This window comes from Erpetoichthys calabaricus, chromosome 10, assembly GCF_900747795.2.
Source record: "Erpetoichthys calabaricus chromosome 10, fErpCal1.3, whole genome shotgun sequence".
In the NCBI taxonomy this organism is placed as follows: Eukaryota; Metazoa; Chordata; class Cladistia; order Polypteriformes; family Polypteridae; genus Erpetoichthys; species Erpetoichthys calabaricus.
In genome coordinates, this window is record NC_041403.2 from 119,432,423 (window position 1) to 119,446,906 (window position 14,484).

The 14,484-nt window shown below is 41.6% G+C and overlaps 1 protein-coding gene across 3 annotated transcripts in view; it reads right to left on the minus strand.

Moving 5' to 3' along the window:
- Positions 1-12,359: 12,359 nt before the first annotated feature.
- cstf1 (cleavage stimulation factor, 3' pre-RNA, subunit 1) overlaps positions 12,360-14,484 on the minus strand; it is a 50,502-nt gene continuing 48,377 nt past the window's right edge. For all 3 annotated transcript variants that reach the window (XM_028811823.2, XM_028811824.2, XM_028811822.2), the window contains exon 6: positions 12,360-13,155. In XM_028811823.2, coding sequence (XP_028667656.1) covers positions 12,896-13,155 — 260 coding nt within the window. In that variant the 3' untranslated portion in view covers positions 12,360-12,895. The remainder of the gene's footprint in view (positions 13,156-14,484) is intronic.

Below are 14,484 nucleotides of genomic sequence, written 5' to 3' on the forward strand. Positions count from 1 at the left end.
GCTCAACAAAGCTCGCTGTTCTTATGCACTTAATTCGAGTTTTGAGTGTCCCTAAAGTCCTACTGTCTACCACACCTCTTGGTAACTTATTGTGTCTACGGTTCTCTGTGTGAAGAAAAACTTTCTAAAGTTTGTGCAAAATCTAGCCTCGTTCATTTTAAAACAACAGTCTCAATCCACTGTACTAATTCCCTTCAGAATTTTGAACACTTCATTCATGATTCCTCTTAATTTCCTTTTGCTTAAAAAAACTTTGTTACTGAATGTGTTTCTCCTTACTGAACTGATTAAGTTTAAGTAATAAATGTTGATTAGGGGCTGTCAACTGAGTTATTTACAATCTGATTTGCACAGGGCACTTCATTTCTCAGTGCAACGGTAAAGCCACCGGCCACAGGAAACTGCAGCGATGGGTAAATATTTACTTTTTTTGCATATATACAGCATTGAAACTGCACAAAATGCAATTTAGATGCATACAAGTAGGCAGCACAAAAAGCTCCATGGAAAGCAACTCTTCTGTGTTGAAAAGAAACTTTTCTTGTCTAACATGTTGCTTTGGTATAGCAACATATACACTAACAACAATAACAATAATAATATATGCTATCCTTCCATGTTGGAAAGCAACTCTTCTATGCTGTAAAATGTTGATCTTCTGTGAAGTGTGACCAGGTAGGGGTTCAGCCAATGGAGGGAATCCAGTAAGGGAAGGGCCAAGAAACAAGCAACAACCAATCAGATCAATATTAGAGTTTAGTTTTCAGAAAACTCAGTTTTCATTCATCCACACCACAACACTGATGCTGTGTTTACAAAAGTACCTGGCCCTGGAGAATGTTTGAAAAACTAAGTCTTTATTTTCAGGGATCAAAAATGATGGGGTAGCATGGATGAAAGGCAAACACGTAAACAAACATATGGATTTTTTAAATGAGAACATCGTAGTGTGGATGGGGTATTACTTAAAAAAGCAAATTGGTCTCCAATCATTATTCGATATGATAGTACACATAACATGATGGGACAATATAAGGACAACTAACCAAACTGCTGCACAGAGGCAAGGTTTACAAGGCCAGTGCTGGCAGCCATGTGAACGAGAAGCTGAAGAGAAGATGCCTGCTGGCCATTCTTGCTGTGTTTTCTGACACTTTGGTTCAAAGCTGACAAGTTACTTTTTAGCATTTCCTGTGTTGACTTTCTATTTCTGTCTTAAACCTTGCAGCCTTCTTTCTTTTCCAGCAAGGGAGCGTGAGTCGTCTCTGAAGTGTGGCTAGCATGTGCTTCCGTTCACAGAAATAACCCATCGCAATTGCTTCAGGCTGTCTGTCTAAGATGTGGGAAAGCTTCAAGAAATCTAAATAAATCAATAAAATGTAGATACTCAAGGGGTTTTTAAGGATGGTGTTCAGCCCTCTAGCTGTGTCTCCCAGAACATAAGGAACATATTTTTTAAATATTTAGAGCACTTCTAAAGAGGAAGTCTTTTTTTTTTCTTTCTTTCAGAGAAATAGCTGACAATTCCCAACAAACCCTAACGTGCATACTAGTGGGGGATGCCTAATTGTAATTTCTTTAATAGAGGAATGCAGAAGACGGCTGTTGACCTTGACCTCGACACCAGCGTGAGAGAGAGGATGCCAGCTGCACGAGTCACTTGGGACCACACTACGAGTCTTCATTTACAGTCGCTACAGTAGACGGGAAAGATGGAAACACATTCAAAGAGTTTGCACCTTGTATATAAAGGTTCACAAAAATATCCTTCAATCCACACATTTTATGCAAAAACAGCAGATTGTCGTAGCCTGATTTTAAATACCAAATTTGAGGAAAGACACCATTTGCACCCAAACAATAACTAAGCCCTCCATCAGAAGGTCTTATACATGTTTAATGGGACTTTTTATAATATGAAACAGAGCATCAAGCACCACAACAAAAAAGCCAAAGCCATGATCTTGGTATGTTATAGTAAACGTTGCAGCTGTTTGTAAGATGGCACCCCTGCCCAACTTAACATGAATCGATGGGAGTTTATAATCACTATTAATTCAAAAATGTGAATACACTGTAAACCACAAAGTGATTGAATTGTACACACTGTGATATATGGCCGGCAGTTTATCCCGGCCAATACCCCCACGCTGCTAGATGGAGTCCTCCCTGCAACATGAAGGTGCCCCAAATTCCAGCAGTGCATCATGGACAATGGAGTTTTACTGCACATCCCTGCTGGATATCGTGGGAGCCACCAGGGTCCGCTGCAGGGAGGCACAATAGTTTTTATTATAGCCCGGAAGTACTCCCTAATCACGGAGACGGAAGGAATGAAGTACTTCTGGGCTGAAGAAAAGAAGAAGTTTTCATTTGACCCGGAAGTGCTATGAAATCACATGGACTGAGGGACAGAAGCACTTCCGGGTCAAGGAATATAAAAGGATTATGGGAAACCCCAGCAGACTGAGCCGAGTTGGGAGGGTGTGGAACGGAGCTGCTTGGAGTGGAGGATTAATATTATTGACTGTATTGTGATTATTGATTTATTATTGAGTATTGTGGGAGTGGAGGTGCTTTGTGCACATTATTATTATAATAAATTTAATATTGGGACTTTTACCTGGTGTCAGAATGTGTTGTCTGAGGGTTCAGGGGTCGACAGGGACCCATATTCCCACACCATCGACTCTTCAACGCAATGCCCACAGTAAGTACTGAAAAACCTGCTCACACTACCATACAACATAAGTATGTTGGGATTTTATGTTGTGAAATACAGAATAAAATAAATGAAGCCACTCATTTTTCATCGAATCATTTTCTGAGCCTGCTCAGTGTAAGGATGTCGGGAGCGGGAGTCTATCCCAGTATCATTATCATTAAACCAAGCTAGAGTCGACATTCAACCTAATCTACATGTCTTTGGCATGGGGAATATTCCTGATTCTGTTTTTTTTATATTGATACGGTCCTACACCAAAACTAGAATCTGTAGGTATCAGAGGTAACCTGCAAAACTTGAGCTCAAGATAGGTTAAGTGGCTGGAGACAAAGAGTACAGATAAGAGAAGAATGGAGTGAGGTGATCAATGGAGTCCCACAGGGGTCTGTTACTTTTTCTGATTTACCGTATATACTCACGTATAAGTCGTGTCTTAAAAACCAAAAAAGTCTATCATAAAATCAGACCCCGACTTATACGCCCATTCAAAAACAAAAAACATTTAATTTTTTTTTGTATTTTACATCTTCTTGCTTCCTCCAATCTCACACCAGTTTCTCAGACACATCGAATTTTGTTGCAGCAGCACAGCTACCAATTTCTTTCGCCACTTCAGCGACTTTTAATTTAAAACCAGCTTCATATTTTCTTCTGATTGAATGCTCCATCGTAGATAAGGGATGCTCTTACGATAAAGGTGTATGAGGGTGTAAGACCAGTGCACAAACCCAACACAAAACACAAACCAGTGCAAACGTCGCTTTGGAATAGTTTGGGTATTACCGTGTGGTCACGTAGGCACAATACATATAAAAAAAAAGGCAGTGTGCTCCGTGGTTACTCTCTCAGGTGGGCGTTAGCATATTATAATCTCTTGGACTAATAGCACAAGTTTTCCGCATTCGACTTATACAACCGACATTATAAAATACCAGAAATTATACGGTAAAATCATGTGAGCAAAAGGAATGTCAATTATAAACACAAGATGGGAGACACGGTCCAACAGGAAGCAGCCTCTGAAAAGGATTCAAGGGTTTATGTTGATGCAACATTTTCATCATCTAAGCAATTAAAAAGGCAAATATCATGTAAGTTTATATTATAAAAACAGTTCAATATAAATCGAGCGATATCATGCTCAGACTATATAATGTCTTGGTGAGAATGCAGCTGGAGTATTGTGTGCAATTCTGGTCACCACGGTATAAGAAAAACATAGCAGCACTTAGACGCTGTGCAGAGGAGAACATCCAGGCGCATCCCAGGCCTTAAGGACACATCATACTGTGACAGACTATTAAACCTGTTCAGTCTCGAGCAGAGGAGACTGTGTGGGGACCTAATCCAGGTCCTCAGAATTCTCAAAGATTTTGATAAAGTAGATCCAGCAACATTCTTTCAGCTTAAGGGTGAATCACATACTCGAGGAAATCGATGGAATGTAAGCAGAACATTTAAAACAGAAGCCAGGAAGCACTTCGATAGATAGATAGATAGATAGATAGATAGATAGATAGATAGATAGATAGATAGATAGATAGATAGATAGATAGATACTTTATTAATCCCAAGGGGGAATTCACATACTCCAGCAGCACCTTACTGATACAAAAAACAATATTAAAGATTGATAATAATGCAGGTAAAAACAGACAATAACTTTATATAATGTCACCGTTTACCCCCCCCGGGTGGAATTGAAGAGTCGCATAGTTTGGGGGAGGAACGATCTCCTCAGTCTGTCAGTGGAGCAGGACAGTGACAGCAGTCTGTCGCTGAAACTGCTCCTCTGTCTAGAGATGACACTGTTTAGTGGATGCAGTAGATTTTCCATAATTGATAGAAGCCTGCTGAGCGCCCGTCGCTCTGCCACAGATGTCAAACTGTCCAGCTCCATGCCAACAATAGAGCCTGCCTTCCTCACCAGTTTGTCCAGGCGTGAGGTGTCTTTCTTCTTAATGCTGCCTCCCCAGCACACCACCGCGTAAAAAAGGGCGCTCGCCACAACCGTCTGATAGAACATCTGCAGCATCTTATTGCAGATGTTGAAGGACGCCAGCCTTCTAAGGAAGTATAACCGGCTCTGTCCTTTCTTACACAGAGCATCAGTATTGGCAGTCCAGTCTAATTTATCATCCAGCTGCACTCCCAGGTATTTATAGGTCTGCACCATCTGCACACAGTCACCTCTGATGATCACCGGGTCCATGAGGGGTCTGGGCCTCCTAAAATCCACCACCAGCTCCTTGGTTTTGCTGGTGTTCAGGTGTAGGTGGTTTGAGTCGCACCATTTAACAAAGTCATTGATTAGGTCCCTATACTCCTCCTCCTGCCCACTCCTGATGCAGCCCACGATAGCAGTGTCATCAGCGAACTTTTGCATGTGGCAGGACTCCGAGTTTTGTTGGAAGTCCGATGTATATAGGCTGAACAGGATCGGAGAAAGTACAGTCCCTTGTGGCGCTCCTGACCACAATGTCAGACGTGCAGTTCCCAAGACGCACATACTGAGGTCTGTCTTTAAGATAGTCCACGATCCATGCCACCAGGTATGAATCTACTCCCATCTCTGTCAGCTTGTCCCTGAGGAGCAGAGGTTGGATTGTGTTGAAGGTGCTAGAGAAGTCTAGAAACAATTCTTACAGCACCACTGCCTCTGTCCAAGTGAGAGAGGGATCGATGTAGCATATAGATGATGATTTACACAAAGAGTCATGGACTCTGGAACAAACTACCGAGACATGGAGTTGAAGAAAAAACCTTAACAACCTTTAAGAAGAATCAGGATGAGATATTGGGACAGCTTAGCTATCAGCTAAACAAACAGGCTTGATAGACTGAATGGTCTCCTTTCGTTTGTCAAATTTCTTATGTTCTTTTGTTAATGTATAACAAATATGGTGTATATTTGTTTTGAATTTTAAATATAACATGGACAAAATGATTTGCATATAGTGTCTTTTGAAATATATGACTTTTCTGCTGGGTGGGAAGAGTGTTTTACAAGGTGCTGGCTACACACTTAACCGATGTTCCTGACTCCATGCTCTTTTTCAACATTAAATTTTGATTGGGGACCACTGTCTTCCCACTCTTTTATTCAGCCATACACATACACAGAATAACTTCTCCTCCTTCTGTAGGTCTTCATTGGATTCATTCTTCTGCTTTTGTACATGACATAAGAAGGACCTTCCGACGAGTTAACATCTACAAGGCATCCAGTCAGGAATTTCAAGGCATGTTTTAAAAACCTGTAACTGCCACTTTGAGGTTAGAAGTCAAAGATTAGAGATTCTTTATTTGCGTTCTGTACAGATGCACACATGAAATCTCACTTGATCTGTCAAGTCAGGTATATGAAACATAGTACAGGTCACTCATACACAATACGATAAAACAAGAGCAATACGTTACAAACACAGAACAGAATGTTTACATTACCAGGCAGCATGATCTTGGACGTTGAATGTTTGCTCTTATGAAGTTTGTTTTTTTCTAATTATGGTGTACATTATTAAGACGACAGACTGCAAAGAGACATTAACCGATCTTGAGCTATTAGCTTTAACACTAGCATACCAAGCTGACTTGCCATGGTATCTGATTGCTCTTCTCCAATAAAGCTGCTGTACTGATTTATCTTAAGTTGATCTTGGTTGTTTGCCTTCACACCGTCAATTCAATCTTTCTAACTTGCATGTCCTGGGGCAAGTTGTTGGGCAGCAATCATAGGGCACGTGACAGGAACAACACCTGATGAAACTCTCCAGATTAATGTACTATGACAAAAAGTCTCAAAAGGAAAAAGGACCGAGCTAAATACATTTGGAAATTTCAGCATACCAATGGCCAGAGTTCAGTCTGGAAAACAGACTGTGGCCAGGAAGAGAAGGGTCACACAGAATTGCATTGGTCCGATTTCTGAAATGTTTGGGGCATATGGACTCTATTGTGGGAACAGCAGAGCAAGTGATACTCTGTGCCTGCTTCACCACCTTTTTTAGCGATCCTTTTTCAAGGGACTTGGTGTTTCCGTACCACACTGTGGTTCCTCCTGTTAGGACACACTCAGTAGTGCCACAGTAGAAGTTCACCAGTGTTTTATTCTGCTTACCAACACTTCAAGTATTTGAGGAATAAAGGTCCTGGTGTGCTTTTTTAATAATGCCAGAGGTGTTTTGTGACCAGTTCAGTTTCTCTGAAAGACAGAGAGGTTGGAAATGGACCACTCTCTCCACCACTGCCCCATCAATGCAAACATATGAGAGGTTTGCCAGTCTCCTCTTGAAATCCAGAATAATTTCTTTAGCTTTTTTTTTATGTTCAAGGTGATGATGTTGAGGTGACACTAGTTAGCAGTCTCATCGCTGTTCACAATGACTGTGGTATCGTCAGTAAATTTAATTATATGATTAGTGTCAGATTTGTCTGTATAACAATAAATGAAAGGTGAGTACGGCTTTGGGTTCAGGCAGCAGCCTTTTGAAACTCTAGTGTTCACCATCAGTGAGGAGGATGTTTTGCTGCCTACCCAACTCCATGAATTCTACCTGTTATAACATAAAACATCCAGTTACAGATGGAATTGAGCAGGCACGGTTCTCTGAATTTTACAACCAGTTTGTAAGGGATAATGGCATTAAAAGCTGAGCTGTGGCCAATAAACAGAAGCCTAACATATGTGTTCTGACTATCCAGGTGGTGAAGAGCAGAGTGGAGGGTCTCTGACACAGCATCATCATCCATAGACCTGTTTGACTGGTAAGCAAACTGCAAAGGGTCCATGGAGGCAGGAAGAACACTCCTGATGTATGGCAGCACTAACTTTTCTAGACACGTCATGGCCATGAACCTCCGGGACTTTTAGAACATTAGAACAATCTAGATGAGAACAGGTCATTCAGCCCAACTAAGCTTGACAGTCCTATCTACTTATTTCTTCTAAAAAAACATCAAGTCGTGTTTTGAAAGTCTCTAAAGTCTTACTGTCTACCACACTACTTGGTAGCTTGGTTCTTTGTGTAAAGAAAAACGTCCTAATGTTTGTGCGAAGTTTACCCATAACAAGTTTCCAACTGTGTCCACATGTTCTTGATGAACTCATTTTAAAATAACAGTCTCGATCCACTGGACTAATCCCCTTCATAATTTAAACACTTCAGTCATGTCACCTCTTAATCTTCTTTTTCTTAAACTGAAAAGGCTCAGCCCTTTTAATCTTTCCTCATAATTCAGTCCTGGAATCAGTCGCTCTTCTCTGGACTGTTTCTAGTGCTGCTATGTCCTTTTTTTTTAGGCACAGGAACAATGCTGGTCTTGTGGAGAAATTGTAGGATGGTTGCCTGTTTTACAGATGAGTTGAAGATTTAAATGAAAATTCCAGACAGCTCAGAAGCACAGATATTTAGCACCCATGGCTGTACTACATCTGCCCCTGCAGCTTTGTGAGGGTTAATCCTCTGGAATGTTTCACAACCTTCTTGCTCAGTTACTTAGAGAGGGAATTCACCTGGCTGACGTGGAGACCTGGAAGATTATTCCATGTTTTGGCTTTCAAAGTGAGCACAGAAAATATTGAGGTTGTCAGTGAGTGGGGCATCGGCAATCAGAGTTTCTATCATGGAGCTTTAATAATTTGTTAAAGGCTGCAAACCTTGGCATATGTGCCTTGGATCAGCACAGGTGTACTGCTGCTCAAATTTTGACATTATGGATTCTTAGTTTGTCTAATAGTCTTTTCCAGCACATACCTTGATAATGTGTCAACAGAGATAAAGGCCATTCTCCACACTCAGTCTGTCATGCTGATCTCCGCTGAACTATGGCTTTCAGGTGGGGAAACCCCATTATTAGTTTAGTTGCCAGTTATTTGTGCACAACATGATATAGTCTGTCCCAGCACTTACTAATGTTTATAGCTGCTTCCTCAAGCAAGTCTCATGTTGTAGTTTGAAAGCAGTCCCTCAACTGCTCCTTTAGCGCAGCCGACCACTGCTGAGCATTTTTTTTTTGTTTTTTAAAAACAGTGACTGGCTATGCGCCTTTCATCTCTGCTGATAAACTGGCCACAGCAGAACAGAAACCTGGTCAGACTTGCCCTGTATGCCTTAGCGGTAGTTGTACAGAACTGATCTAGTGTATTATTTCCTCGTGCAGTAAATGGTACATGCTGATGATATTTTGGGAGAGATGACTTCAGACAATTAGATGACAGAATCTGGAATCTGTGGTCCCTGCCTACTTCTAAAGGACAACAATTGTGTGTCTAAGAAAACAAAGAAGGACTGTCGGATGGACTATAGACCAGCAGTGCTCACTCTGATGGTAATGAAGTGCGTTGAGAGGTTGGTGCTGGGACACATTTCACTAAATATTTCAGATGTTCATTGATTACCTGCATTTTGCATACTGCTAGACTTCTGAACTCGTTTCAGACCCTCCCCAGTGTGACAACACGCAGAAGCACAACTGCTGTGTCTGTTGAGGGTTGCTTGTCAGTCACCAAAGCAACCACAGATTCACAGCACCACAGAAACAACAACAAAAAAGCAAAGAGCTGGTCGCCCGATGGGTGATGCAGAGAATATCATAACTTGGCCACTGACTGGGCCCCAACCTTACTGGTTTGCTGTTCATAGATCCTGCTACAAAAAATAACATTGCTGATCCCATGTCGAGTTGAATAAAGCTGGTTTTGCTAAAGTACTGAGACTCAGCCTTGTCTTTGGGGAGCAAGACACCGACTCACGTGCCACATGGTACCAGGAGTGGGGTCTTGCACTAATGGAACCACAAGAGGCACGTAACATTCCGATACTGGCGGAGCAAGATGGGGATCCTGTGCTACCCAGGAATGTGCTGGTGAAGATGGCTCCCTCAGACAACCCAGAGTGCTTCCTATTCTGCTTCAAATGCACAGCAACACTGATGTGCTGGGACAGAGGAGTATGGACAACTATTGTGGTCCCGTTTTTAACCAGGGGGGTCTTACAGGTCATGCAAAACCTCCATCCTGAAAGGCTCAATGATTACAACTTCCTGAAGCAACAGGTCCTGCTCCGCATGGCTATCAGCCCAGTGGTCAAGGGACACCAGTTTCGTCTGTGGTACATTGACCCAGATCGCCCTATATGAGAACAGATCAAGGACTTAAAGGCCCTGATTCAAAGCTGCATCAGTGGGGACACTTTGGAGCACATTGTGGAGAAGCTCACTACTGATATAGTCCTGTTGGGGATAGACGAGGGCCTTTGTGATGAAATGCTCTGGAACAACATCCACTACCATTAGACCTGACCCGCAGACTGGATGGCGCCAAAGCCACCTGGGCTTGACCCAGACTTTGATCCAACCAGCACTGGCTCCTTGGGTCGCCACCACCACAAGTGGAAGATGCCACCGTAGGAACACCATAGTGCACACTGAACGCAGCTGCTTTTGCTGTGATCAACTGGGACAACTGGCTCAGTAGTGCCACCTCGCACCTGCGCAAACCATGGCCGTCGGTATGGCCCAGGTATGCAGCTTGCAATTCTCCCCCAAGATGTTAAGAGAGGACAATTTTAAGGTCTCTGTTATGTTGGCTGGGTGTGAATTCCCAACGCTGTTGAACTCTGGTAGCGACCTCTGCATAGTCCTCCGTGACTCGATGCCCTTTTCCCATGGGTCTTGGCCACCTGCAGAGCGACTCCCTCTGCAGTGGATAGAGAGGGGCTTGCTGTTGACAATGTCAGTCAAGGACCTGGGTTTAAAATTGAAGCAAAGTTTTCCAGTGAGGTTGGGGACGAATCCTCAAGTGAGGACCCGGGGCAGCTGGAGAACCTTATCACGCCATCACTTGCACTAACAACCTCCCCTTACTGGACACCCGCTACGAACCTCTACGAAATAGTAGCGGGCGGTGAGCACAATGCTACATCAAGCACAGAGGAAGCAGACACTGACATTCAGACAAGAGTTTGCTCACCTGCTACGAGCCAATAGCAGCTTGGATTTTGCATTCAGACAAGCCCACATCACAAATTACTTTTACTATCTGGAGAGAGATGACCCGAACATTTAAAACACCACATTTTTTAATTAAGGATGGTTTCCTGTATCGGGTGATTTCTGATTGCTTGGGTGATGGGAGGATCGAGCAGTTGGTGGTGCTAAGTGAGCACAGAGAGACAGTTTTAAAAATTGCTCACAGTCATGTTTTGTGGGGGCAATCTTGGTGTGAAAAAGACAAGGGCATGCATTTCAAAACGCTTTTATTGGGTGAATATGGGCCGGGATATGGAGCAATTCTGTAAGGCCTGTCCCAACTGTCAAATAGTTTCCACTCACAAACCCGCTAGGGCACCCCTTGTACTGATGCCTATTTTAGATGTCCCCTTTGAGAGGGTAGGATTAGATATTTTTGGTCTGCTTCTCAAGAATAAAAATGGGTTTCAATATATGCTTGTGTTAGTCGATTACACTAGAAGATACCCAGAAGTGGCCATGCTGTGGCGGGTGGACACCCAGACTATTGCAAAAGCACTCTCAGAAACGTTCACGTGTATTGGTATCCCTCGCGAGATTTTGACTGATTAGGGCACACCCTTTATCTTTCATATCATGAAGCAACTATGCAAAAGTTTTGCAATTAAGCAGTTACACTCCAAGGTTTATCATCCGCAAACAAATGGTCTGACTAAACGATTTAATAAAACCCTAAAACAGATGGTTTGGTGGGTGGCCCATGATGACCCGACTTCCTGGGATATAGTAGTGTCCTTCCTCCTGTTTGTTGTCTGCTAGACCCCCCAAGCTTCTACCGGGTTGAGTCCTTTTGAACTACTATTTGGTCACCGACTGCAAAGGGTGTTAGACATTTTTCTAGAAGAGTGGATGGGGACTCGCGAGGCACCTCGTGGGGGGAGATTTGTTGACCGACTCATTTTGCTGTAGGAACAGGTTTTCCTCTATTGCAGTGGAACATCTGCAGCCCAAAGAAGAGGTGCAAAAACGTGATTATGACAAGACGAGTAAACTCCATGAGCTTAAGAAGGGGGGGATCATGTACTGGTGTTGATCCTGTCGGATCCACATAAATTTTGGGCTGATTGGTTAGGTCTGGCAGTAATTGAAGAGAGTATGTCCCGGAGGAAATTTTAAAGTCAAAATTCCCAGTCGACGGAAACCTATATACATTTTGCATATTAATCTTTTAAAGGAGTGGCACGACCCCTAGCAGGGGTTAAGTTAAGTGATACACAGACGGCAGAATTGCTATCACTGATCGAGAGGAACTCAGACATCTTTTTGGCCACACCTGACGAAACAGAAATTGCGTAACACAAGATTGTGACTGCGCCCTGTGTTACTGTACATGTGGCCCTGTTTCGCCTTCCGGAAACAACGAGGCAACTGGTGCCTATTTCATTTTGGTCAGTTGATACATAATCCCTCTCCTACCTACAGTATCTGTGGACTACTCAGGACAGACTTCTGGTGCTCAGTGATTTCAGTCACAAGATGGTATCGTAAAGCAAACTATGTAAAAATAAACTGAATGATATTTTTAAGAAAACAAACAGAGAGCAAATAAACTTGTATGAAAGAGCTCTTTTTAGACCAAAAGGTAAAACTTCTTTCAGGTAGATACAGAAACAATTGATCTGTGTGATCAATGTATTTAATGTCAAAGTTTTTTACAAAAAATGTTTAAAAAAAAAAAAAAAAAAAGACTTGACAACAACTGGTACACCATAAACTGTCACAAAAATAAAAATTACAGTCACCGTTATTGAAAGCATTGTTATTTCTGTACTAAAAGATAAAAGTATGTCTAATACAGTCTGAATTCTAATGGCAACACTGGAATTTGTACACACAATGGTTACACTAAAACCTATGTACTTTATGACTAACTGACAGACCCTGCCCAAATTTCTGCACTTGACGACAGTATAGTATCAACTACCATGTTTCACAGATGTAAGTTTTATGAAAACTGCTTCCAGCCTTAAACACAATTTTGAAACTGTGTGTCAATACCAAAGAAATCCTTAAAATAATTTTACTTTTCAGATTAGGTCTTTGGGGGAAAAAAATAAACCTTGGGAATACTAGCCCCTTTCCTCTTTACCAGTTGTGGGGAACACTCTGAACACCACCAACCAATCTATTTTTCCTACTTTAGTCAGTGGTAGTCCTGCGGTACCAAAAACGTGCACGAAAATCATCACTGCAGGTCATGAAGCCAGGGTTGGTTGGTGAGTGAACAATGCAGCGTACTATGTTATTATGTCCCAGAGACAGAAGATTCTTCCTTTCTGCTGAACGGGAGTCCCAGCAACAAAGGCTGATGGTTCTCTCATCAGGCAGTAGAACATAGTCCTCTGTATGGTTGAAAACTGCTTGTGTGCGATGCATTTGTCGTCCACTCAGTCCAGCACCTAAAGCAGGAATGTGAAAAAGCAGTATGTAAATTGTATCAAAACTGTGAATATGCATTTTTCAAGAAAATTCCAATGTAGAAAAATATAATATTTAATAAATGCTAAGTTTAAAATGGCAGCTTATGACCAATGTTTAGTAACTTATGAAAAAAGAGTATTTTTCAAGTCAAAGTTATTTCTTCACAGTCATGAATTAATTTACCAAGTTAAATTATGCCCTGAAGAGAATCTTTTTTAAATAAATTTAAAAATACCTAGTTTGTTCATGCATTTTAAAATTGAGCTGAGAAGCAGGAGTCCAAACTTGAAAATAAAATCCTTAAAATGAATACGTCCACTGCAAAGTGGCAAACATTCAGATTTAAGACATGTTTTCTGTGCTTCCGAAGCATGCTTTTGACAACAAAGGTAAACTGGAAGTAATACATTTTATCTCAGATTTCTGGCATTATTTGTTTTTTTGACATGTAAGAATAAATTTACTCTTTGCTGATTTGTTCTAAATCTTGGCGTAGCTTTAGACTGCATATGTTCTTCCTTTCATCTGTCCAGTTCTGTTTCATCAATGGTTATGTTATGCCATGGCTTGTAACAAATGCCACACTGCACAAACGTGTCTCTGATATAGTGGCAGAGCAAACCATTGCGACTCCATGTGAATCAAAACATTTGCCAGCCATTTGGGACAACTCAAATCATATTTTATATACAGATCTGGTGCACGTACCGAATCACATATAAGACACAAGTGATTTAATGGCAGATCCACAGTCAGATCATATGATTACTTTTCCTAAATGGCACCTTATATTGAAAAGCACCTTCCAATCTTGCTGGAACAATCTCAGATGCATGTCAGTATCAAGCAAAGAAAACCAACTATTTATTTTCACAAGCTTATATATCATTGGGTCTGCCATGACCATGTCTCCTTCCAGCACTGTTTTTTTTCCCAGACTGAATGCAGTACCTTAAAGAGGTTAACCAAATTTCTTTACTTGATTCATACTCCATTCCTTCCATACCACTAAACTTAAAAATTTGCAGATGAAAACAAACTTCTAGCTTCCCTCTGTTGCCATATTGAAAATTCGCTTCAAATCACAAGAAATATACTGCAACAGAGATGCAAAGTCCCTTCAATATAGCTGCTGTAAAAATGTCTGAACTGCAGTTCTGATAACTATTTCTAACATACAAATTGCTATATTCAGAATGTCTCTTCTTTAGTGTTTCCAATGGAGTGGAGAATTTCTGTTGTCAAGTTTAAAAATAAGCATTAACAGGATGGTGCAATCTCACACCTAGTCGGCAACGTGGACCAAT